The sequence below is a fragment of the Amblyomma mixtum genome, chromosome 3 (genome assembly GCF_055824585.1).
Source record: "Amblyomma mixtum isolate Tamu chromosome 3, ASM5582458v1, whole genome shotgun sequence".
In the NCBI taxonomy this organism is placed as follows: domain Eukaryota; kingdom Metazoa; phylum Arthropoda; class Arachnida; order Ixodida; family Ixodidae; genus Amblyomma; species Amblyomma mixtum.
The window spans coordinates 273,219,579-273,246,491 of record NC_143014.1 but is presented as its reverse complement, the minus strand read 5'-3'; the positions used below and the strand labels follow the sequence as shown (position 1 = coordinate 273,246,491).

At 44.7% G+C, this 26,913-nt stretch overlaps 1 protein-coding gene across 1 annotated transcript in view; it reads right to left on the bottom strand.

Moving 5' to 3' along the window:
- Nucleotides 1–26,913, bottom strand: part of LOC149354872 (presequence protease, mitochondrial) — a 127,024-nt gene that overhangs the window by 75,545 nt on the left and 24,566 nt on the right. Inside the window, exons 13-18 of the mRNA XM_089583533.1 lie at nt 26,725–26,859; nt 25,971–26,109; nt 22,446–22,562; nt 20,963–21,092; nt 15,392–15,512; nt 6,293–6,369 (exon numbers count right to left, since the gene is read on the bottom strand). Coding sequence (XP_089439659.1) covers nt 6,293–6,369; nt 15,392–15,512; nt 20,963–21,092; nt 22,446–22,562; nt 25,971–26,109; nt 26,725–26,859 — 719 coding nt within the window. The remainder of the gene's footprint in view (nt 1–6,292; nt 6,370–15,391; nt 15,513–20,962; nt 21,093–22,445; nt 22,563–25,970; nt 26,110–26,724; nt 26,860–26,913) is intronic.

Here is a 26,913-nt window from a genome sequence, read left to right as displayed (position 1 = left end):
CTGTCCGGTCAATACTACAACATGCTATGTTGCAAACATAACTCAGTACCTACATGACATCAATATAAAGCAAAACAAAATGTCTGCACAGAGAGGCAACAAGGTTCATTCACAACAAACAACAATACAACTTCCCTTAAGGGCAGACTCGGGTCATGAAATGGTAAAAAAAAAATGCTAAAATTTAGCAGCGGCGAAAACACTCTGAGTCAGTCAGGTCGAGCACAGACATATGTGGTGATAGTAATACGGCTGAAGCACAGGGCCACCTTCGTCTTTGCCACGAGTGTGTGTCTTCTTTATAATACTCTAAGTACCTACCAAGAGTTTCAAGGCCATAGTATTCAACCTCCAACTACTAAAACAACGAAACATTTGACGCCTCTGAAGAGCCAAAATGGCGAGTTTGGAGCAAAATGTGGCAGCACTTCGCCCCTTTCACTTCCCACAACTGCATTCCCCCGATGGCCGCCATCTTGGTCTTAATCGAAAGCTGGTGCCCTTACCGTAAACACTGGTATTACTCACTACTGTAAAATCGTCTTGGAATGTCCAATTTCACAGACTTCTGAGGCTTCTACAACGACCTCCGAGTGGCTGGCATGTGCGCTTCAAATGCCATTTTTTCAGCTTCGCATTTTTTGCTTTGCGGAAGTCTTTGTTATGTTTTTACGGTGAAATCTCAACTCACCTTATACCTTTGAAATCAGAAAGAACTGAACTATGGAGCTATGCTATTTTTTATGGCTGAGTCAACATATCAAATTTTCTGAAAAATGATGTCACCTTATTATATTTCGTAATTATGTAGCTTCGACATAACTGAACATTTTTATACAATGATGTATATCAGTAACAATATAAATAGCACAGCTCTACATGGCAGGTCTTTGGCTACAGTTCCATTTCAATCAGAACCAAACAATATTGAGGGAAAGTGTCTTAACGACCCATAAGAAGTTACCTAATTAGGCTTCAGTTATTTTCCCATATTATGAGAACTAAGTGGAGCATACGAAAACTAATTACATTGTTACACAGCTCAAGGCAAGGACGATGCAAGGACGACTCGGTCACAGTGCACAGGCCGAGAGCGCACAACCCGCCAACCCACACAGGACACACAGCAGACAGCACATATGCCCAGATCCCATACGCCGCCGAGACACTTCGTTCACTTCACCTCCATTCGTGTTATACGTTGCAATAGTGACAAAGTGACATGAGTAGACCTCTGGTTCCGTTCACCATTTGAAAACACGAGGAAGAAATACACCCACCTAATTCCATTACAATATCTCTAACAATAAAAATTATCGTTTAAGACCAACATCTCCCCTTAAACCTTAGGATACCACACCTTCGTATGCAATTACTTTCATGTATTGATTTAGACTCGCCTACTTTATAACGAACCTGACTGTCAGGCAGACTGAGTTCAATGTATCCAAAGTTCATTGTATTGTGAGTGAACTTCCCGTATTGCAGCCAAAAATACTAACCCAACAAATAAGGCATCTACGTCGCACAAAAGTGTGTTATGTGTGTCTACTTCCTCAATGCAGACACTATTGTGGCGCTTTCCTAACTCCCCAGCACAGTCATGCTCTCACCGAGAGCCTTGGTGCCAACAATACGGTTTAGAGACATGATATAACTACCAATCGCAGTTGAAACGTTCACGACACCTTGTCGCAAGTCAGCCTCTTTAATCATTCCTAACAGTCGGGGAGCGCTCATACTTCACATAGAATGGCTTCTTTTAAGCACGGTCCTGCGATGTTGGTATCTAAAACAACGCAGTCATTCCAGGCAACATCTGACCAGCTGTGCATTAACAATGTATTGCCACAAATTGCGTCAGGTCGCATGTGTTTTCCCCAGTGTCACATCTGTTGTTTCGGGGGTCCATGCAGCAACAAAGGTAGCACAGTGCACAGAGTATCAGCTGCAATGTTTGCCATCTACACTCTTCCTGTGTGTGTTAGCAGCACCAAAGCTGGAGAGCCGACTCAGCAGGTAGTGCATACCACGTGACACGTAGGGCCAGCAAGCCATTCAAACCTCAAATTGCCACCACTGTTCAATTCCAGACTCTGTGCAGTACCTTCACTTTCCACGCTATCCCTGTCTCATACCCTCAGCATAAAATCCTTCTACTTTGGAGGCTTTGACCAGCCAGCACACTCACATGCAATAATCGACCTTATACGCCCTCTGTGCGCACTTGGTCGACAGTTATCGGCAGTTTCAAAATGCCTTTTTTCATTAACTTTTTTGGGTAGCACGTTCATTCCGGGGTGGCGTCATGGGGGCTGAGAGACACTCTTCAGTCTCTGCACTAGCTGGAAGCGGGCGTTTTTCGAATGCGGGGCCGAGTTTGCGGCTTTTCCTCATTCACTATAACCAAGTGATGCGGCCAGAGTTGCAGCCATTGCCCTAATACATACTTTGATGATTGCACTGCCCTCATTTGTAATAGGTCAGTGTTCATTACATCTGTGACCATTATATGAGGGCTCAACTTAACACCCTTTGTTAAAAGCATGCATGGCACTTTGCAACTAAATTCCATGCTCTGCTGTCAGGCTCCAGTGAGGATGATATCCCTCCATGGCCGTAGAAAGTGAAATTCACTTTAATGCAAGGGTACGGGTTAGCTGGTGAACCAAGACTACAGTACTACAGCAGTTGCTTGTGTGTCTTGTCTTTGTATCGTCTTTTTCAGTGTTGAGCTGTAGTACTAACATTGTAGCAAGTGAGAATACCAATAGTCTTTCTTGACTATCTGCGCCCTCAGAGAGCCAACAGCAAGAAACAAGCCTGAAAGCATGGCCTTGCAAACTGCTCTGGTCAATTTCTGAGTGGCCTGGTATTTGTGACAAAGACTTTACCCCAACATATATTCATAAAATTTATACCAGAAAAAAATGTGGCACTGTTTCAACAGGGACCTAAAGCAACAGTCGCTGAAAGAATATATACTATACCAAACCTGGCAACAAATAAATAAATGCTACAGGCTTTTTTGGTAGAAGTAGCCTAACAGCGCAACTAAGAATGAGCTGCCATATTATAACAGGAATTCAGCACATTCCCTCATATTTTTATACACGTCACAGATCACAGAACTTCTAGATGGATGCTTACAAATGAAAGGTTGAACATTCATAGACAATACCCCTAGCTGCCGGTGCTTGAACATGGGCGTAGCACTATTTCCAGCAACAGTGTGGTTCTGTTTCAAGACAGCAGTCAGTACACAGAATGGCCATATTTACACAAATATAATGCGACCATGAATACAACATGAAAGGGGAGCTTGAGCACTCACAAAAACTAAAAAATAATGCGAGATGCAGTGACAGCTAAGAAGTTATCTATATTTTACGTTGTTTATTATGGTTTAACGTCCCAAAGCGACTCAGGCTATGAGAGATGCTGCAGTGAAGGGCTCCGGAAATTTTGACCACCTGAAGTTCTTTAACATGCACTGACATCGCACAGTACACGGGCCTCTAGAATTTCACCTCCATCGAAATTCGATCGCAGCAGCCGGGACCAAACCCATGTCTTTCGGGTTGGCAGCCGAGCGCCGTAACCACTGGGCCATATATTTTACGATATGTAGAGGTAGAGAATATGGAAGTGACTTCATATCTTTATGGTTATATAGCACTCTTCTTAGTTTTCAACATATACTCGTTTTTCAACTAGCTCTCGTTCCATTATATCCATACCTTGGTTTTGAATATAATGCGGGATGCATTTTTAAACAGATGATAAGAAGAAAAAAAAAATCTTGCCGTCGAGAGTAAATATAAGCATGAAATGCACTGCAGGAAAGGCGTACCATATTCTAGGACAGCTCATAGATACTGATAGCCGCACACGAGTCTTGGGGAGCGCCCCTCATCAACCACTTTTCTCTCCTTTAGCTTTCCTTCAAGAGCAACAGTGCACCCAGCTTTCTTTGCTACTTTTATTCTTATACATGGTGACCCGCACGACCAGCACTTGGCACGTACTGAAGTGGGGATGGTGCTGACACATGGTAAACAGAATGCTGGGACACTGCTGCAGCCACCGCCTCCACTGACCACCACATTAGAGACCAAACATTAGAACTAGTTACAGGCCTTGCTGACAGATGGTGCCACGAGACCTGTGTTCTAGGGTTCGCAGAAAGAACTGAACTGTGGAGCTATGCTATTTTTGTTTGGTTTGGTTTGGTTTGGTTTATGGGGTTTAACGTCCCAAAGCGACTAAGGCTATGAGAGACGCCGTAGTGGAGGGCTCCGGAAATTTCGACCACCTGGGGTTCTTTAACGTGCACTGACATCGCACAGTACACGGGCCTCGAATTTCTCCTCCAAAGAAATCCAGCCGCCGCGGCCGGGATCGAACCCGCGTCTTTCGGGCCAGCAGACGAGCACCATAGCCACTAAGCCACCGCGGCGGCTATTTTTGTTTGGCTAAGTCAAACATTTCAAATTTTGTGAACCATAGCGGCCCCAATTAATTTCACAATTATTATGCTGGGACAAAATTTAATATTTTTATATGGTTGGTTTGGTTGGTTTATGGGGTTTAACGTCCCAAAGCGACTAAGGCTATGAGAGACGCCGTAGTGGAGGGCTCCGGAAATTTCGACCACCTGGGGTTCTTTAACGTGCACTGATATCGCACAGTACACGGGCCTCTAGAATTTCTCCTCCAAAGAAATTCCAGCCGCCGCGGCCGGGATCGAACCCGCGTCTTTCGGGCCAGCAGCCGAGCACCATAGCTACTGAGCCACCGCGGCGGCTAATATTTTTATATGACAATGTACTTCAACAGCAATATAATTAGCATAGCGCCAGATGAAAGAACCAAAAAAGAAAGTGTCTTAACGGCTCATAAGAATTGAACTAGTGAGGCTTCACTTATTTTCCTACAATATGGGAACTAACTGAGATATACTGAAACTAATTCCATGTTTGAAAATAAGAAGAAGAAACACATATACATACCTAACTTCGTTACAATATCTTTAATAATAAAAATGTTCATTTCAAGACCTGCATCTCCTTTTAAGGGGGAATCATCATCATCATCAGCCTGACTATGCCCACTGCAGGACGAAGGCCTCTCCCATGTCTCTCCAATTAACCCTGTCCTTCACCAGTTGCAGCCACCGTATCCCCGTAAATTAATCTCATCCGCCCACCTAACTTTCTGCTGCCCCTGCTACGCTTGCCTTCTCTTGGAATCCACTCCGTTACCCTTAAGGACCAGCGGTTATCTTGCCTTCGCATTACGTGTCCTTATGCACTTATGCAAACTTATGCACTCATGTCATATAACTTTCTGTGAAGAGCTCTAACGAAATTCTGATATAGGGAACTTGATAGATTGCAGGCCATTGGCTTGTCTTGACATCAAGCTATGCAATAAGGGTAAAATTATTATCCTACCACAGGGTTTGAAGTTGCCACTTCACAAATGCGAAGAAAAATGCGTATTCCTGTTTCTAAAGTGACAACTTCAAAATCCTATAACTCAAATTCTATGACAGGCAGGATGACAATTTTATCTTTATTGCATATGTGAGTGTCAAGAGAAACCAATGGCATGCAATATACCAAGTTCCCTGTAGCAGAATTTCATTAAAGCTCTCCACAAAAAGTTACATAATATATTGCATAAGTGCACAAGGACTTGTTGTACACAAAATTAAATGACTTATTTGGAATCAGCACATAAAATTACATGTTTCCTAAGATTTCATTATTGTAACTTCATTAATAAAATGTTCTTCCTAAGATTCTCTCTCTCTCTCTCTCTCTCTCTCCCCCCCCCCCCCCCAAACAGCTGTCAGTGAATCTTGCGTTACGCAGTAGAAATCGTCATGACAATTTTTTAACCTTTCTCTTGAGAGGGCTAATAAGAGGGTAATAAAGGGGCAGCTGCTACATCATCTGTGTGCACTGGTTTTTCGGTTTGTTATTTTGGTTCTCCGGCCACCTGCAGGGCAAATCTTGGCCGAGCTCCCACTCATCGAGCACTTGGCTTCCGAGCTGCAGCCACTCAGAGGGTAGAGAGATCCCAGCTCCGAGAGCATGGCTTAGATAGCGAGCGGCGGGCAGCATCGTGCACATGAAAGCTTTCACAGCTAGCCCAGTAGCTTGAGATTGAGACGTCTTTCTCTGTCCCTTGTCCCGTTTTGCGCTACCTCACATACCATGAATCACAATTACCGACTCGCCCAAGTTTCTACCCTTGTGAATTACATGCAATAGATAACACTTGCCTCAAGAAAAGCTCTTTCCATAGAGAGAACATGGCTTCTGTGTTGGCTTCCAAACAGTGAGACGAAAGCAATACACCCTGTAAGAAAAACATGCATTATTACTACAATGCAAAGCCCTACATGAGACAGGCAATTAATCAACAGCAGAAAACCAAATCAGAAACAAAAAGAACAGCAACATTTGGTTTATTTATATCTCACAGTCACTACTTACAGTCGAACCTTGTTATAGCAAACAAGTAAAAAAATCATAAAATAGCCGAGATGCGTCAAAAACACATGCAAAAGCACTGCAATTTAGTCTGTGAAGAGACAGCAATACAGCCACTACTTACTACAGAAACAGGGATATCTTATCCGAAGTTTTAGCGCGGTTTCGAAGGCACTCACAGCAATTTCAAAAGCCGCAAAAAAACGAGCGTCATTTAAGGTGGCTTCCCCACACAGCACTGCCAGCATGCAACTGCGGTGGACCATGTGCCAGTTAGAGCAGCTTCCCCACATTACAGCTGTGTCACTTGGAAAACTGCGCGTGAGAGTGAAAGCTATCATCATTTACACCACCTCCGTAACAGCCGAAATGTGCGCACAATGGCTGCTGGAAGGCTAAAACCATCCAAGCCATCATTTCCGGGGTGCGGTCAACAGATGCGAGAGGTACAGTCGACGACCGAAAATTCAGACGCCTGATTTTTCGGACATGCTTGATTATTCGGACTTTTTCGCGGCACCGCGACATGGCCCATAGAGCCAATGTGTAAGAGCGCTTGAAATTTCGGACGCACCGCAACTGACCACTCGATTTTTCGGACCTCGTTCGCACTCGCCGCCAGTACCCGAGCCGCCATATAACGTGGAACCTCATTAACTCAAACTGCAGGAGAGATCGAAAACTTGATCAAACAAAACGAAATTCAAGCTTAAAGGGAGCCTCTTAACTTGCGACACTGAAATTCTGCGCAAGTCAGCACATTGCGCTCGCGTGTTTTCGAATTCGTTCTGTTCTTGAATGTCTTCCGACGCACGAACTTGAACCGTAGTCTGAGTTTATGGAACTCATCTGTGCCGAGTCTTTCGTCCCGAATACGGAATGTGAATACGATCGCGGAGGCTACGCGCACGCCATGGCCTCCGCAGTCAAAGCGCGCTTTGTGCACGCCGCCGGAGCAGATCGCAGCGGCCACGACGCGCGCCGTGGCTTCCGCGATCTGCTCCGGCGCCACGCCTTTCGCGGAGGCCACGCGCACGCACAGGAGCTTCCAAGTGCCGTCTATGGATGGCGCCCGAGGCTGTGATCATCATCATCAACAACTTTTTTCTCTGACGTGATTTTCCGCTATTCACATCGGCATCAGTATCGCCAGCTCCAGCCTTGTGTGGCGTGTTAGTACGTTCGCCGTAATAGTTGTGATTGTGGCTTTCGCGTGCTGCTGCCGAGCTTCGCAGTTTTAGCGCGATGGGCAAGCACCTTAAGCTACAGGGCTGGGAGTCAGCTCTCGAACATGGTAAGCGTGCGGCGGGCAGGAAATTCGATGTGGCCGATAAGTGCGTCCAATGATGGTGCAACCAAAAGAGAAACACAAGCTGCAAAAACCGTGCTTTCCGGGGCAAGCCGTGCGAATTTCCCGAACTGGAAGAAGAGCTGCTCCTCTATGTGATGGAATTTCGGAACAACGGCTACGCGTTGACAGCGGACATGCGCGCGGCTTCTTTTGGGATGAGCGTGCACGACAGCACAGTACCAGCTCAAGAGTCGAAATACTCTGCGAGTGACGATTGAACGTAGAATAAATGTTGCTCATTCCCCTGGTTGGTGTGTTTTTACTTAAAAAAAAAATTTTTTTTTCGCACATCACGTGTGTGGGCCGCACCCCCAAAATTGGCCCTCTAATCTGGAAAAAAAAAGTGCTGTCCTTATACGCATTTATACGGTATGTCGCACGGCGAAATATAGTCATGAGGAGCTTTAGAATGTGTGCAATACAATTGGCCGCTTTCTGCGGCATACTGGTAATCAGTTCGTGATTTTTTCGGTGGAATTTGATTTTCCGGACTACCCGATTTTTCGGTCGTTTTCGCGGTCTCTAGAGAGTCCGAAAAATCGGTTGTCGACTGTATAAATGAGTGGCCAGGCCTGGCTACCAACCCTCCATACCACTGTATCTTCCGTGCTGCTGTTGGCGAGTGCAAGACAAAAGAGCAAACACTCACCACAGCACCACCAGTCACTTGTAAAGTGCAGCGAAGTCTGCCGCCTGCCATCCAAGCGGGCACCGCTTGGCGCTGGGCAGTTCGATATGTCTGCTTTGTGGCTAACCGCACTCAATACAGAAAGTAAAAATTGCATTTGTTTGTTAAAAATACTTGTAAGTGTTCGATATAGCCAATAACTTTCAATATTTCTGTTCGCTATATCAAACTGTATTTGTGTTTGCTCTATCAAGCATCTTAATAGCTACACAACTGGGAGTTTGCTCTCGAACACGACAAGCATGCGCAGGAAATTCGACGTGGCCGGTAAGTGCATCCAACGATGGTGCAACCAAAAGGATGCATTGAGGAACACATGCTGCAAAAAGCATGCTTTCCAAGACAAGCCGTGCAAGTTTCCCGAACTGAAAGAAGAGCTGCTCTGCTATGTAATGGAAGTGCGGAACAACGGCTACGCGTTGATAACGGACATGCTGCGCAACTTCTTGTGAGATAAGCATGCAGAGCACAGCACAAGCTCGGAGTGTGAAGACTCCGTGAGTGACGACTGAACGTAGAATAAATGCGGCTCATTCCCTCATTGGTGTGTTTTTACTTGAAAAAAAATAATTTTCGCATGTCGCGTATATAGGCCACACCCCGAAAATTGGCTCTCGAATCTGGAAAAAGAAGTGTGGCCCTTACACGTATTTATACGGTATGTGCACGAAAGAAGCCAAGAAACATTGAAACCAAGGAATGCTTAGAGAAATGCTACTTTTTATATGCTGGCATTAAACAAAGTGGAACATTAGTTCTGTAAACTCTAGAAGAAAAAGAAAGCCACAAGCTGCCAGCGGTAACCAAATCTATTACCGTACTTACACGATTGTAAGTCGACCTTTTTTTTTTTTCATTTGAAAATCTGAAGTGGGGGGGGGGGTCGACTTACAAGTGAAACCAAAGCATGACATCATAAATAAAGCCAAGACAAACGAGATACAGTAATCCCTCGTTATAACGAAATCGCTTTACTCGAAATATCGCTTTATTCGAAATTTCTTCCGGTCCCGACCCAAACGCATGCATTTTAAGCCGCATTACTCGAAGCACACGAAGAGCTTGACCCGCTTAGAGCGAAGTGGCGAGCGGAGGCATCGCCGCCGTGGCGGCGACCCTTTGCGCATGCAGTGCCAAATTAATACCGCCGACGAATTAGACTCATGCAGGGACAGAACAGGCCAAAAAAGTACCAAACCCACGATCGATGACCTGCCTAGTAACGGCACCAAGAGAGTGCCGAGTGTCCCTGCTCAGCGGGGCGAAATTCCATGGTGCAGCGCGCCCGAACCGTTAATCTCTGTCGGAAGCGCATTCCTGGTGTTCCCCGTGACAGAATCCATACGAAAATAAAGTTTTCCTCGCGCTTTGCGATGCCAGAAAACCGCGGTGTCTTGGATGCGGAAAAGTGGCCGGTCATGCTCGATTCGCGCCATTCGACTAGACAAACGGTCTAAATGCGTGAAGGGTCACTGAATTTTGTTGTTACGGCGGGAACACATGCGCGAAAAGCGAGCGCGATTCACCGCGGCGCGAGGTTGCGAACGGCGCCGCAGCGTCCGATCGCAGCGCGCCGCTTGCGTCCAACCTGCTAGATGTCAACGACGGGCCGCCCGCGACAAACGCGACGACGGGAAGCGGGAGCCAACGCGAGCGCGGAGAGCGAGCGCGGAGAGCAGCAGCGTCATGATGACGTAGGGCGCGCTCCTTTGAGCTGGACCGGCATGCGGGCCGGCCTGCCCACGGCTGGTCTCGACGCGCGCGAGCGAGCGAGCGCGTCGAGACCAGCCGAGGCCTGTCGATCAGCCTGGATCCCGTCTGGATCACAAAAATGAGCTAAAGCTTGTTCTTGATATAGATAATAAACTCTGGTAAGTGCAAGCTCGTTAATTCGAACCTCGATAATTCGAATTTCGGATAATTCGAACTACACTGCTTGGTCCGGCCAAGCTCCATAGAGATCTGTGTATAAAAAAGCCCGTTAATTCGAAAGCGAGTCGGTTCCGCTACGGATAATTCGAACTACGCGCCTGTGCGGCTTGGCGCACAGCACGTGGCAAAAAAAAAAAAAAAAAGCACCTCCCGCATAGTTCGAGGCTGCGGAAGTCTTAAATGGGGACAGAAGATGGAACCAGATAAAACCGTGGATGAGTGGTTAAAGCCTACATGGCGCCATCACCGGCGCGGCGGCCGGCGGGGGCACCGGAGTATATAGGGGTTGGCGGCGGCGGTGGCGGCTGCCTACCCTCTTTTCCACACAACCTCCGGAACTCGCAACTAAATACTCGTTAATTCGGAAATACAGATAAGTACTGTCGGCACGGTCCCAGCCAACGCCCGTGAAAGGCTATGACTTCGGACGGGCGCTACAAATTACAAATTACGTGCGAAAAACTTTTTTTTTTTGCACTCGTCGTCTATCCTTCCACCCATCAGTCGCCAATGGAAGCACGCGGTCCGCCGCGATCATGACGCCGGCTTGTAGCATCGTTCGCTGCAAAAGGCGTTTGCTGCTGCTATGGCGGGTTCCAATGATTGAGTGGCAGTAGACGGCGTCCGCCCCCATCGCCCATGGCACGATAAGGCGAGCGTACTGAAAACGAGGCTTGCACAACCGGACAAGCGTTGGCACTCTGCCAAGTTCACTTCCCCCCTTGCTAGAGCTAACGCCAAAAGTAAACACACTGTGATGTTATCGCTGCCCAGCATCTTGGCGCGCCGCCAAGAAATGCGTTGCGGACCGTGACAGGCGCGGAACGAGGGACGCATTTTTTTTTTTTTTTCAAATTCTTTGGCAAAAATCGGGGGTGGGTGGGTTCATTATGCGAGTGGGTTCGTTGCGCGAGTAAATACGAGACATATACCGTGATTCAAATGGTTCTTGCCGGTTTTTTCGCGGCCATTCGATAATTCGAACTTTTTTCCCGGTCCCGTGAAGTTCGAATTAACGAGCTTTTACTATAAGCAATTTGAAAACTGTATCATCTTTGAGGATCGCTGACCAATACTGAGTTGCTGGTAGAAGTAACAAATGTGCTACAAGCAAATTTTGTGGCGAAAGCTACATTGGCCACGAACTTGCGATTTCGCTGTGGCGGTGCTCCGAGGAGGCGCAGAGACCGACCTTGAGCCGTTGCCTAGCAACCGCCGCGCGGCGTCCGCCAGCTGCAGCGGTTGCTAGGCAACGGCTCAAGGTCATCCGCCAGCCTCCTCGCAGTTGTGGCGCAATTAAATCTCGACTGTTATAGCTTTTTTCGAGCGGTCGCTTATATCGAATTATCGCTTATAACGAATTTTTTCGCCGTCCCGCTGACTTCGTTATAACGAGGGATTACTGTATGTTTTAGATGTTTTATCAGTATTCAATGCTTCGTGAATCGTCATTTGTGCTCCGGGACCGGTCAGTGTTCGGCACTCGTTCACAGCTACATTCAAGATGGCTGTCATTCCTTACGCTGAAGAAACGAACAACTGCACGCCAGGCCACAAGTTTAATGTTTCAGAACAGGTGACGCAGGTATGGCAGCTACAGCAAGGCAAAATTTTCAGCTGCTCCACGCAGTGTCATGGTGCAGTTGTTTGTGAGGTGCAGGATTTCACGGGACGCCGACAGACCGTGGTTATTTGTGTAATGGGGGATTTCGCTGCACGACAATGTTAGAACGACATGCTGTGAGACCGCAGCAGCGATAACAACAGCAGCACTATACGCCGTTTCATTCACCATGTGCAACACTGTCAAAGCTAGTGCTCTTGCTTGCAGTGCCTACATCCACAATCAAAAAGTACTGCGTTTCTTTTGCTGCACGAAAAATAATGAATGCTTTGCTTGCGGGCTTATTGCTGATACTGATATGCTGTTATTGCTGATGACACACTGTTGCTTTCCCATTCTTTACACCACTCGGCCACAAAACAAGTGTGGAGTAACAAGTCTCCCTGTATTTTTTTCATGCAGACTACTTCTGTACCTTTCACAACACTGCACTTGATGTATGAAACGCAATATACTGAGGATGATGGTGCTAGTGTGGACGAGTAGTCGAGTGACTAATACATTTTCATTTTGAAGTGTGCCCACGGGCACAGGTTTTTTTTTTTTCATGACATGCGATATGGGGGGGTCGACTAACATTCGAGTCAACTTACATTCATGTAATTACGGTACCTTCACATGTCGCACGCAGTGCTGCACCAATTAAGCTACAGTGGCACAGTCTCCCCTCTACTATCAAATAGTCTAAACTCAAAAGTATCCATTCAAAAAGCAGTGAAAACACGGAGCTCTGCTTATGCAGCGGACAAAACCTCCTCACCAGTCTGTACCTGTTTAAAGGGGTTCAACATATGAAAGAAGCAAACAGTCATTGAAACAAAGGGAAGGAAATGTTACTTTCACTGCGGTACAGTCCTCTTTCCACAAAAATCTGTGATGCATGTGTGTGTGAAGCCTCCACCCCCTGTGCACCCACTGGTAAAAATGCATCTCCCACCTATGAGCATGCACCAAGGAGGATATATATAGAATTTGCTGGAGTGGAGAGGGCGCGCTCCGACTGAAGCCGCCTGCCGCCATCTTACCAGAGGCAAAAGCGCGCTTGGCGCCGGCTCGCGCTGCTGTTTTCCGGAGTTGTTTTGCAGTGCAAGTTTACGTGATGGGCATGTGGACGTGACGGGCATGTTGACGTGATGGGCATGATGGGCAATTCTAAAGGCAACAACTACAGGAGCTTTGGTAGATGAAGCAGCATGCTTACCGATATGCGCAGGTCATGAATCCTGCAGGCCAACTACCATGACTATACTCATCGCATTGACAGTCCAGAAAGCCTGTCAGCTTTTGTCGGTGCTGTAGTGCCGTACATTGCGGCTTTTGTTGTTCGGAAATTTTTTTCAACGATGTCATGTGAACAGCTAGTGCATCGCAGCCGTATATTCGGATGAGCTGCCACCTTTAATTAGGCAGAAGAGCCGAGGTGGACTTATTTCACCGGCACAAGACGTTGTTAGTCTTTGTGAAGCAGTTGAAAAGGGGCTTCGACGCCTACAGGCAGAATATGATACTATTAAAATGGTGATGGCAAAATCGAAACACCTCATCCTTGAACCTCCACAGAGAAAAAGTAGTCTCAGAAACTGGAGGACCACATCCTTGGCCTTGACTCACTTGACAACCATATTTATAGTTTGTGCAAAAAAATGCTGAGGAATATATGAAAGTGAGAATACATCACAAGACAAAAGAACGAAACCATGAACTGATCAAAAACAAAGTGAGACCACTTTTGTCGAGGGTGATTATTTTCAATCACCAGTAGGGTATTTGTCATGATGTTTTTGACTGCATGTAAGATTTTTTCCTTAATATCTGCGCAGTTGAACTGTCTTCTGCATATCTGTTGGCTGCTGGTTGATTGAAAATAAATGTCTAAAACTAGAACTGCACATGTGCATTCCTTCCGAAGTGTGAGCAGCTGCATCAGCAAAGCGAAAATGGCACGAGCGCGGCTGCACTACGCTATTCTCCATTAAATTTGTGCACTTAAACTGGCTTTTACATGCATAGTTGTTGGAAACGAAACGTTTATAACTAGAATCACTCGTCTTCGTTTCTCCGCAAATGCAAGCAACTTCATCCGCAGCGCAGAAAAGCACGCGACGCAGCACTAAGCTTTTCTCCTTAATATCTGAGCTGGGAAACTGCCTTCTACATGCCAGTTTGCCGCTGGTTGACGAAAAATGGACGTTTACAACTAGAACCACTCGTTTGCATTGCTTTGTAAGCACGAAAAAGCGCTGCTGCGCTATGCGTTTCTCCCATATTTCCGTAGTTAAATTGCCTTCTTCACGCCATTTGGCTGCTAGTTGATGGAAAATAAATGTTTACAACTAGAGCCACACGTTTTTGTTGATTTCTGAATGCTAGCAACTTCATGAGTAGCGCGAAAAAATAGAAGCACGGCTGCGCTCCGCTGCTTTGTGCCTAGCTCTGCAGGCTGCGCTATGCCTTTCTCCATAATAATTCTGCAGTTAGACTGCCGTCATCAAGGCAGTTTGGTGCTGGTTGATGGGAAATAAGCGCATACAACTAGAACCACTTGTTTTCATTGCTTTCTGAATGAGCGCAACTTCATCAGCAGCGCGAAAAAGCAGAAGCGCGGCCAGGCGCGGCTGCGCGCTGCACTGCGTTTTGCCTCTGGTAAGATGGCCGCCACCCGTTCGGCGCGGCTTCACCCTTGCCCATAGGCGCGTATAGGCGGCTTCCACTCCAGCAAGTTTTATATATCCTCCTTGGCATCCGCCCACCCCACACCCACCCACCTCCACCCTCCAGAGAGCCTCCACCCACCTGCATGTAGCACCGTAACAAAAAAGCAGCGCTGAAATCAAGCCTCAAGCTTTCACCCACCACCCACACACTCATTTCCACACTCTGCCCATTTTCACCCTCCAGAAGCCCACACAGCAACAGAACGAAAGCAACGACGAAAGCATATTTAAAGACACAGTAGGAGGTGATCATGTAAAAGCAAAAATGTAAAAGCGGAATGTAAAATCAATACTGGTAACACAAATTTGCTGCACCACATCGTATGATCGTGTGTCACTTTTTTTTTTATGCAACATTTTTTATGCCACATTGACCTTCAAGTCAATAATGATTTTTATGTCATTAGTACTTGCAAAAAAAAAGTTAATTTTCAATGCTGACCACGTGCAGGATTACCAAATCAGTGAACTGTGATTTAGGTTGGAGGATCCCACATGGCCTTTAAGGCATTGCTGCTCACAACCTCCATACTGCTTGCTTTGGCATACGAGACCCCGTACATTTTTGCACTACAGTACCTGCTCGAAATGGCCAAGCTCTGTAGGATGGGGTGAGATGTGGACTGAAGTATAGAGACCCCCCGTCTTCAGTTCAGCCGCCTGGGAGAATTGACGGTAGTCCCTGTCCTGAGTGCCCATCCTAAGAAGGGACACAAAGCAGACATGAGGAAATAAGGGCACACTGGACACAGTGAGCACACCACACACCACAAAATGAGCCCACCTACACAACCTCCAAGGAAAGGTGGTGAGACACCTGCTCCAATAAAATCTGTCGGCACCTTTCCTGTTTACCTTCACTCATTTCCTCCTTTTCCTTCTTAACCACTATTTATATTTTTAAAAAAAAGTTAAGAATGCCAGCACAACTTGGTTTTGTACAGGTGATACTTCAAGGATGGCAGAGAGTAATGTGCTAACAAGATGAATACAAAATATGTTCACAGTGAAGAAAGAGAATGTATGCCATTCAATGTCAATTATTGTTTGTCTTCAGTGTCCCAAATGGTAAATATATCTATACGCTGATAAACATAAATTGAGCTTGTTACTGCTGTCCTTAGAATAGCAGGCCATTCAAGGTAGTCTTCAATCGTAACAGTCTGTGCTGCCTTGCAAATTTTAGGGACCCATCAAGCCACCATGCTTGCTGGAGCTTTGTTGCTACTCCGGCAGTGTCATGTCACTCTGATGTAGACTGCCTGTTCCAAGTGCCAGTCAACTCACCACCAAGAAATGACCCCGACAATTACGCCTTCTTAAGCCCTACCAGCACCAACGCAGCAGCAACACAAGAACTACCCCAGGTTATATTTCCTCACTACTTTGCTGAATAGCTCAAAGGAAAGTACACTTCACCACGACCAGCTTTGAAATGAGGATTTGCATCGTGTCTGCATAATGACGTCATCATGAAAAAGAACTAGGGGTGTGCGAATATTTGAAACTCCAAATACGAATAAAATATGTTTGCTGGTATTTCACATTCAATTTAAGAAATTTATATTGCTGCGGATCTTTGTAGTGTCTGTTCATTCTTCAAAGCTGCCGGCACGCCGCTTTATCACTTTGTTTATGATGCAAGACGCAACCAGATTTATCCCGATTGATCGCATCCAGGCGGAGCCGATTCTACGTTGTCCCAGAATGTTGTAGTAACTTTGCACGCTTTATCTCGAAAGTTTGCTATCAGCTTTAAACTGAGCACGGCCAAGAGCGGCGGGCATTCTGTTCGACGACCGCCGAGTACTCTTGTTGCTAAGCCCCTGCTGCCGAGTGATTCAGTCCATTGTGGGGGCGCAAGTCAGCCAAAATAAAGAGTTTTGTTTAAGGGGGGATGAGGGGATCGAAGGCAACTTTTCTATTTTTCGACTTAGAGTGATGAAATTTGGCAGACTGGCTTAAAACAGCATCAAACAATCAGATATAAAGTTTCACAATGACAGCTTTAACAGTTTCCTTTTTATCATTGTTTATATGTTGTCCCCATGTTGCTTGCTTGTGGAAAGCCTAGCATGACAAAAAGACAAGCTACAGGTCTGTAAATGCTCTTAATATTTACTGGGAAGTGTGGTGCACATCAAGACTCTCTTAATTTTTTAAAAAATTTCTCAGCTCTTCTTTATAAAGGATACAATATGCACCTTCTTTTAAGTTTAGAATGTATCATGCTCTAATTACCATTCAATAAAAACATGTGAGCCTAAATGGTAAATCTGAGACTGTCTTGACGCAGACCACATTTCAGTGATCACAACAAAACAAACGGGGTAAAAATCCATGCACCCATTGCTGGGCTACGCTTTCCACGAGGATGGTATGAAGCTCAAGACAAACTTTCGAGAAAACAGGCCTGAAAGTTCTGTTTTTTTTTGTTTGTTTTATGGGGTTTAACGTCCCAAAGCGACTAAGGCTATGAGAGACGCCGTAGTGGAGGGCTCCGGAAATTTCGACCACCTGGGGTTCTTTAACGTGCACTGACATCGCACAGTACACGGGCCTCTAGAATTTCTCCTCCAAAGAAATTCTAGCCGCCGCGGCCGGGATCAAACCCGCGTCTTTCGGGTCAGCAGCCGAGCACCATAACCGCTGAGCCACCGCGGCGGCACCTGAAAGTTCTAAGCTAGCACACACTGTCTATGTGTAGGTGCCGACAAATATATTTATTTGGAGCACTTAAAAGTTTATTTTTGGGTGAAATATTTCAGTGCAACATAGAAACAGTGTTGGAGATGCCAAAAAGTGTACTTTTCAAAAATCGACTTTTTTCGTGATTTTTGCGATCTGATCCCCACATCCCCCCTTAAAAGCCATTCTCACTGCCTTCCTACTCTCTGGACTGCAGTCACCATTACGTGACAATATTTGAAAGTATTCAAATACAGTGAAATCTCGTTGATACGATTCGGCTAAATACGTTTTTCGGCATAATACGTTTTTTTTTGTTCCCGGCCGATGTCCTATAGAGGCAATGCATTTTTGTACGGCTAATACGATCATATTTCCACGTAGGTTTGGATAATACGATTGCGGAAACGTCTTCTATAAATCTTGCGCAGTTTCGATTTTGGCGCCAGGAGGCAGCAAAAGTGTTCTAGTGGGAGCCGACAGTAGCTGCAGTAGTCGTAACTCTCCTAGCACTTGTGGCCGATTTTCGATGTTGGACATGACCTTTGCTAGATACGTGTAAGAATCACATCTCTTCAATTATGATGATGACATCAGAGCCAGTCCTTTGCAGCGGGTGGGCAGAGGTACTGAAATTATCGCATCGAGCAAAACGACAGGCACGGTGGACTGATGACGCGGCGACACGCGCTTTGTATGCTCGAGGCTCGGCTTTCGGATACGATTTTCGGATAATACGTTTCTATTTTCGGTGCCCGTGAGAATCGTATCAACAAGATTCCACTGTATTAGGAAATTTCTGAATAATCAAAAATTTCCCAATACCACGCAGCGAATACCACGCCAACTTTCATAACTCAACCGTGGCAAAACAATAATAACTGGGCAAATTAGCCGAATATTGAGTTTAAAGTGCCATAAAACACAAAGGCATCCTCTTCACTTTCTTGTCTGTTATTTATCGCATGGACCGATCACATTCAAAAGCTGCTAGGCTTAGACCTCATGCGAAATTCCACAAGTGAGCTTTCCCGCATACACCTAGGGTGGTATTCTGTGGACGTTGTCTTTTCAGACATGTCTACTTTGGTCCACACCGACTGGCTCGAGCCCACAGCTTCTGGGGCTCAAGCCAATCGCTGCAGACTGAAGTAGACATGTCTGAAAAGGCGACACCTGTAGAATGCCACCCCCGATGAGAAAAAGATGGCCAACCACTCACTTAGAACAATCATGGCAACAAAGAGTTTTTTTTTTTTATCTTTCTGTAATGTGTTACATACTTAACGCCAACACCCATGGCATTCATCCTGTCACCTTCACAACTCTCCTAGCAAGAGCGTCACCATCAAGTTTTGGTTAACTATGATACGTGGGAAAGCCTCCTTGCAGAATTTTGCATGAGACTCACGAAGGGGTAAATCAAGGTGTCGCAGCAGGACAAGCAGGTAAGCAATCACATAAAAATTCTGCCTACTGCATGATGAATTGTAACCTGTGCACCACTTACGTGCACACAACAACAGGCACGATGATGATAGGAAGGCCCCTGTTGCTAGGCCAAAAGATAGCCTGGCCACGTAGTTTCGGTTTCTGCAGGCGTGGGAAGCTGTCGGCTTGCGCATTCACCAGTTGTCTAAACCCAGCTACACACCGCTTTCGGACGCCAATTGGTGTGCCGCACGTCCTTTCTTCTTTCCTTTTAACAGCAGTCTCGCTATTCTGATACCAATGTGCATTCCCCTCACTTATGTCTGCACAGCTCTTCCAGCATGCCGAAATTGCACAGGCATCATGGGCTTTTCGGCTTATGTACAACAGAGCCTCCTCATAAGGATTCACCGCATTTTTGGCAATTCCTTCAGTGCCTTGAAATCTAAATTAAGGTTTTACTAGCCATCACGTTGTTTTCAGTGCTAGCCATGTGCCAATTCATGGATTTCATTTTGTTACTTGTTTTGCATGACTACATTACAGGCTGCATACTGCCATGCAAAAAAAAAAATCAACAAGCTACATTTCTGTGCAGATTATGGTTTTTTATATGGTGCTGAGTCAGTATAGTTTTGTTTATTTTAGTTGCAAAGACCATAAAATATTTTGAAAAAAATAAGGGCAACATCATTTGCCTGTTTATCTTTTTTTGAAATATTCTTTTCGCACAGAAAAAAAATATTTGATTCTATACTCGAAGCCATTTTTTCTTCATATTCATAGTTGATTTATATTTGAAAATTTCATTCTTTGCACACCTCTAAAAAGAACTACACATCTAACAATGCCATTTGCCCTTGTGTTGTGACTACAAAAGCGCCCAAGAAGATGAAATGCAAGCTTTTCATAATGAACGAAATACAGGCCACCGTACACTCTGAAGAATTCAAGAAAAATGTCTCTGGCCCTGATTGTCCACTGACATTGCACCATCAAGACCTGCAGTGACTATTAAGAGCAAAAAAAAATAGCACCAAGAAGACCATCTCGACTTTCACGGTATGTATATACTAACCAGGCAGCAAGACTTTTCCAGCATATCAGTCTATTAAGTCTATTCCTTACTCCAACATCCAGCAACAAGTGATAAATTGTGGCCACTGACTATCCACTGTTACACCGACTTGTTACACTGAAGCGATCTGTACCAAAGTACTGTGGCTGAAGGCACAAATTTTCTGTTGAGAACATTCTTCTCAGCCACAGTGGCACCAAAGCTCTCATGACGAACAGGTGAATTATAGCTCACTATATATTCAAGCAGTCCAGCATTACAATGAGGCCAGCCACTGCAAGACCATCTGCCATCCACACACCAATGGCCTAATGGGGCACCTAAACAAAAAACTTGGGACGCCGCTTAACATACCCTTAAGAGTATAATGCGACAGCATTAGAGATTCCTCCTGCATGAGTACTTCTCTTTCACCTAGGTTTTGCTTACACGCCCATATATGTGGAACAGGTCATTACTATGTTTTGAAGGGCCCCAAATTTCCCCAAATAAAAGCCAGTTAACAGTTATACACAAGCATGCCTGTCCATCGTCTATCTGACTGCCATCATCACTGCATGACAATATGCCCTCTGCAATGCTTCCTGCAAGCATTGGGAGTAGCAATAAATAAATAAATAAATTTTCTCGGCTTTCTCATGTCTACGCCAGACATCAAACTGTGGCCACTGCATTCATGGGTGTGACCGTAACCACATCTGAAAGCCCAAGCATAGCAACATAGTTTGCTGTTTTCAGCACGCAAAAATATAAAGAACCATGAACTTAGCACACCAGATGCAATTAACAACTTGCTAAGTAGTTTAGTCATATCTATCTCGTGCTGCAATCCACCAGTAAAATGCTACAGCCTAAAGCTTTGTTTAGAAACATACATTTGGACTGCCCAGATTCAATGCTACTTAGCCATACAGGCTCACTAGAGAGGCACAGTAACAGGTTGAAATACGCACTTCGTGGCCACTTCGCAGAACAGTGGAACCATGCGCTTCAGTTCATGGGGTAAGTGTGAAGTGTTGAGAACAGCCCGGAAGTAGGTCACACCATTGGTGGCCTGCTCTGTGGTCTGCACTTTCACACCACCTGCACGAACAAGGACAATTAATCCTTCAGCTCGCAGTACCCTCATGCAATGCAGTCAAATGCGCAGAAATTCTCAGTGTGACCTTCAAATGAAGCACTCTCTACTTCTTGAAGCACTGCTTCAGGTTTTACATCATAAAATTCATTTCATCAAAAATGTACCAAATATACTAGTATATTTGCAAGTGTACTGTAGAAAGGTTCGTCAACTGAAAGTGACAAGCTGTAAGCTAAACTAGCACTTCATTTTAGGGCACAATACAATATATATACCTGACCACACTGTACATGGTGTTCACCAGCAATGATCAGGCAGGTTTCTATCGGTGCATTAACTCCGCATGTACAGAAACAAACCCTTCGGAATGTCTAGCCATATCTGGTTCATGCACCACAAAGCCATATACTGGATGTCCCTACTAAGAAGAACCCAGCTTCAACACAGACTCACCTCTTGCGAAGGTAAAAATAATGTAGTTCTGGAGGCTACTAATGTAGGGAAGATAATGCTTTACTTTAAAGGGAAGTGATCAACATACGTTTGCCAACTTTTCTGTGACAAATGATAAAAGAAAGTCTGAAATTAAGCAGTTAACAGCACCTCATCTAAAAAATGCCTCAATCTTCGAATTGGAATGACTCACAACATAAGTGCCTCATCTGAGCACATAGCGCTTGGTATCCCCACTGCTATGCAATGTTCAAATCTGTACTGCCACAGTCACACCTGACCTCTCTCTTCTTCACTATTTAGAGCTTTTCAAAGTTTCATGTCGTGATCCATAATTTTTTAATTTAAAATAATCATGTTTGTTCAATGGCTTAAAAGATTACAAATGAATGAAATTCGTTGGCTGACTGAGCAAATAAAAATGCTCATACTGCCTGAGATGATCTCAAACAACACAGAATCCATCTAAAATAGATGCAATGCATCATGTTTTCCCATTAGTTTGACACTCCCCATGTGGGAAAGCCTGTGCAGCCATAACTGCCAACAAATTCAATAATCCACATATAAAACAAAATATAGCCTTAAAATTTCACTTCAATAGTTCCAATAATAAAAAAGGAATTTTACATGCCTGAGCTGCATTTTGGGCCATAAGGCATGCCACAGCGAAAGAACTCTGGATCAATTTCAACCATCTGGGGTTCCGCAGCAGGCACTAAAATCTCATGAGTATTTTTATTCCATAAGAATGCCAAATGAGTTAAACCAAGAAGTGAACCTGTGACTCATGCTCAGTAGTAGGACTAATTAATAGTTAACCTTAAATCACCTCAACATGTAGAAGCCTCATCAACTGACTAAGACTACTCTGGCTAGTAAAGTAAAACTGTAGAGCTCACTCATATCAAGGTGGTTTAACTTGGTCATCTCGATGGATGGGGCAACATCCTTGAGAAGAAGGCGAGGCAGACAGCTTTCATCTTCCTTCTTGGACTGGTGCTCTAACAGCTTCAAGCCTGCATGAGAATTTGCATGAGACCATTTGGGCCACAAAGACCTCGTAGCGCTATGACTACAGCATGCAATATATCACACTGCATTCACCGACATGAAGCCAGGGCCCAGCAAACACTGACCCTGACTTGAGATACTCGGCAATACCCAAGCCCAGTGGCACACATGCCTAAACAAACTTACTTCCTAACAGGCTATAGGAATGAATAAAGCAACGTGGCAAGCATTTCATAAGGAGCCCCAGCTTAAGGGAGCACAGAGCAAAAGTTACAATTTTATATCAAAAGAACGCTTCTACAAGTTACAAATGCCATCAATACTGCAAACATTTGATTCCCCAACAAATTCGGGCTGATTGCAATTAGTAAAATTCTCCAGCCAGAGTGCACTGCGTACAATGAACAGAATTTCAAAAGTTCTGGACACTCTCCCATGCCACTACGGATGATGTGAACACATGAGCCGCAATCGCACCCTTGACCACTAAGCGCTGCCTGTACATCGGCAACGCCGCGACTGCTAGTCGTGCAGTACGCAGGCAGTGAGCAGCGGCGCCCAGCCCGCACATCGCCGATTCCACAACCACTAGTCACGCTGTATGCAGAGGGAGCAGTGAGTGGCAGCGTGTAGATGTACATAAATCCTGTCAGCCCTAAACAGATCTGCGTGAATTCATCTCCCATACTTCTGCATAAGGATTTTTTTCATTTTCGATGATACGAAATTCGGATGGTACGAATTTTTTCACGATCCTGTGAGATTCGTATTATCGAGATTCTACTGTATTCATTTGACCATCAATCAACCTTTCTTTCCTGAAATATCCTCCAATGGAGGTCGACATACGATCAAGATCAAAATGGGCCCACTGGTAGTCTTGGCCAAAGGAAACCAAGCAGGCCAGCTCCATCAGTAGCCCATACAGTGACACTGCTTAATAGCAAGATCCCTTTCAAAGCTGCCACCTAGCTGTGACGTACAACATATTATATATACTCGTGTAAGGACCGCACTTTTTTTCCGCGGTTTGGATGAGGTGCGGCCCTTACACGGGACTGGCATTTTTCTGTAAATTTTTTCAGACTACAGTGGAGCCCAGATTATGCATCCCCTTTTCAGAATCAGAACATTTATTTACACAGAAAATATTACAAAAATTCTGCGTGGTAATCTGGATCCTTCGCCGGTATAGCTAATGACGGATCCATTACAAACATTACCAAACATAAAACAATCACTTTATGGAGTAATGCTATGAACAATATGTATTTAGTTTGGTGCGTTTAATTCATTGCTAAGATAGTACCACTTTAGTGAGGACACAAAGCTGACATTTGTTTCAGGTTACACGGAACATTATTCCATATTTTAGCCTTGATGAAAGATACTGAGCGCCGCCTGTATATGTTATGGGCTATGGCCAAATTAAAATTATTATGTCATGCCTGCTTAGTGTCACGTTTGGGAGCGATGAATATAGAAGAGGGATGCGAAGTGTTTGTGCTAATTATTCAGTGGACTAAAATGGCCCTTTTGTAATTGCAGACAATGTTGAAGGGCATTACATCTAATTAATTTGTTAAACAAAGGTTTGGAAGGTATTGCTTTCACTGCAGATGATATTATTCTGACAGCCCTTTTCTAGACGATGCTAACTTTTGTTAGGTATGATGTGAAGGTGAAATCCCAGGATTCAATACAGTATGTTAAATACTAAACTATATCATGTGTAATGTGTGCTTGTCGAAATGTTTTTGTACTTTAATTAGTGCATAATAGCCAGAGGTTAACTTTTTGCACATGTCATTTATGTGAGGTACCCAGTGTAGATTTTCATTGAGTTATTTGTAAATATTTGTGGCTCTGAACCCTTTCAATGGGTATTCCAGCGAGATGCGAGTAGCATGCTACGGTGGTTGATTTGTGGCAGGAGGCAAAAGCAATGAACTTTGTTTTTTTTAACATTCAGCGCTAGTTTGTTAGTACTGAACCAAGTTACTGCTTTTTGAAGGTTATTATTAATGAGTTATTAGGCCTTGTCTGCTGACTGGTGTGATATTAGTAGAGCCATGTCATCTGCATACAGGATTGCTTGTTAATACTCAATGTTATTGGCAAAATCAATAATAAAGAGGAAAAAAGTAAGGGGCCCAATACTGACCCTTGCAGAACACCTGTCCTTACCTCCCGCATTGGAAATAATTAGTCCGAGATTTGCACAAATTGCATGCAGTTAGTTAGAAAGCTATGAAAAAATTCGCTGGCTGGTCCTCAAAATTCGTAGTTCTGAAATTTCTGCAACAAAATGTTATGGTGAACAGAGTCAAATGCTTTTCTAATGTAAAGGAGTATGCCTATAGTAATCTTGTTTGAGTTTAAAGCACAGTTAACTATTTCTGTTACTGAGTGTACTGCTGTGCCTGTAGAATGACCTATGCGGAAAACATGCTGTTCTCTGGCTAAAATGTCAAAATCATCAATAAAGTCTAGTATTTTCTTAGCTGCAACACCCATTTTTATGAGGAATTAGCGAGGTCCCAGCAAATCCTTCAAATAATAATGCACTGAAAGAATGGATGATAGGAAGCGCGCCCAACAACCGGCACGAATCAATCACACAAAGCAAAACAGGTTGCTAGATCAGTTTACTGGCAGATGTCACATTGTTCTCCGTTAAGATCAAGATCTCCGAAGATCTGGCACTCGAATGGCTGGCAGTTCAAGACGGTGTGCCACGCGTGTGACCTGCGGCCGTCAGAGTGAGGTAGCCTTTCCACACACTTCGTCAAAGGCTTTGCGGAAATCAATTATACGTTCATTTTAGTGTGAGGTTATAGTGTGATGACGAACTAGTAACAAAGTTAGACCTTTTACAGTAAATCATGACTAGATTCAAAACACTTTTGGTGCAGCTTCGATGCGCAGCGCGCTAGGCATAGCGATGCCGGGGACGGCATGCTGCTATGGCACCCGAGCCTGGCAAGTGGGCGCATCGCCGCAAAGAAATACACTGCTAGTGTGGGTGCACCCAATTCGCTTTTTTTGCGAAGCGTAACGTTTTGTCCTTTCTGGTGCGAATGCCAAGCGCACAAGATGAGTTAGCAGCGCTGTGGCACAGCATGTTCCCGATTCTAAGCGGAGTACGGTGCGCGGGACAACACACGCATGGTCGTATACTGAGTTTAGTGGGCAATCTATCAGCTCCCAGCATAATGTACCACATGGGCAAAATTATACGCACATGAAGCAATTCTTCTGGCTCTTTTTTTTTTCCGAAATATCGGCTGCTAAGATGGGAGTGCGGCCCTTACACGGGGGCAGCCCTTGCAAGAGTATATACGGTAATTAAAAGTCTTAAAATGAGTGGTAAGTGCTGTAATGAATGCGAAAAAGAACAAGTCACAGCTCACCAGTGTCAAAAATAGATTCTCGGCAAGCGACGTCCAGTTCTCCAAGCTTCCTGTCAATGTTCTTCTGTTCCAAGGTGCGAACTTTCTCCTCATGCTGGTCATCAGGATTCATTACTAACGTCAGACAGTGCTTGTTGTCCTGGCATGGTGCAAAAATACACATATATGTATATATACGTATATAGCCATGCTTAAAGCACAAATGTTCGATGTTGAACATATTTCATTTTATTTACAAGAGGAAAAAAACTGAAGTAAACAGCCTGTAAAAGCTAATTTACTAATGTTGCCCATTTGAAATAAACACCCTAGAACCTCATGCTCTAACGGCACCAAACATAAACACGCAATGCAAATTACTTGCTTTGAGCTTTATGAGGGATCATACAATGCAATATGGACATTTCGTATCACTTTCAAGGTTTGAACACATTGTAATCTGTCTTTTAGTGTTTTCTCAGTTTGTATTTTTTCATCTTTTCACTGGCTCACAACAAGCAATTTTCAGTGCTGACATACTTTTTTGGCATTTTTTTTTATTTTAGACATCTTTCTATCACATTAAGCCCCAGAGAGGCTACCAGGGTTGCTTGCTCCCAGCCCAAAATTAAATGTAAGATGCTCTTGACGTCTTCTACGCATTAATAGTAAACATCAACTTCAGCTGCCACAAAGAAAATGGAAAGCACTCTGCAAACATATACCAGATTATATGGTATGTTAAATGAGCATTCTGACAGTAGATCTCACAAACCTTAAAGTAGTTCTCAACTTTCTCTTGAAAGAAGCGTGGGTTGCTCGCCAGCTGTTCACGCAGCCAGGCAATGTGTTCGTTCACTTTGAGCGACCTGATGGGGTCACCGCCATGGTTCCACATGCCAACTGTGGCCTGACAAACAGAGAGAAGCCCAAAAGGAAGGTGATTAATGAGTAACAGCTTTCA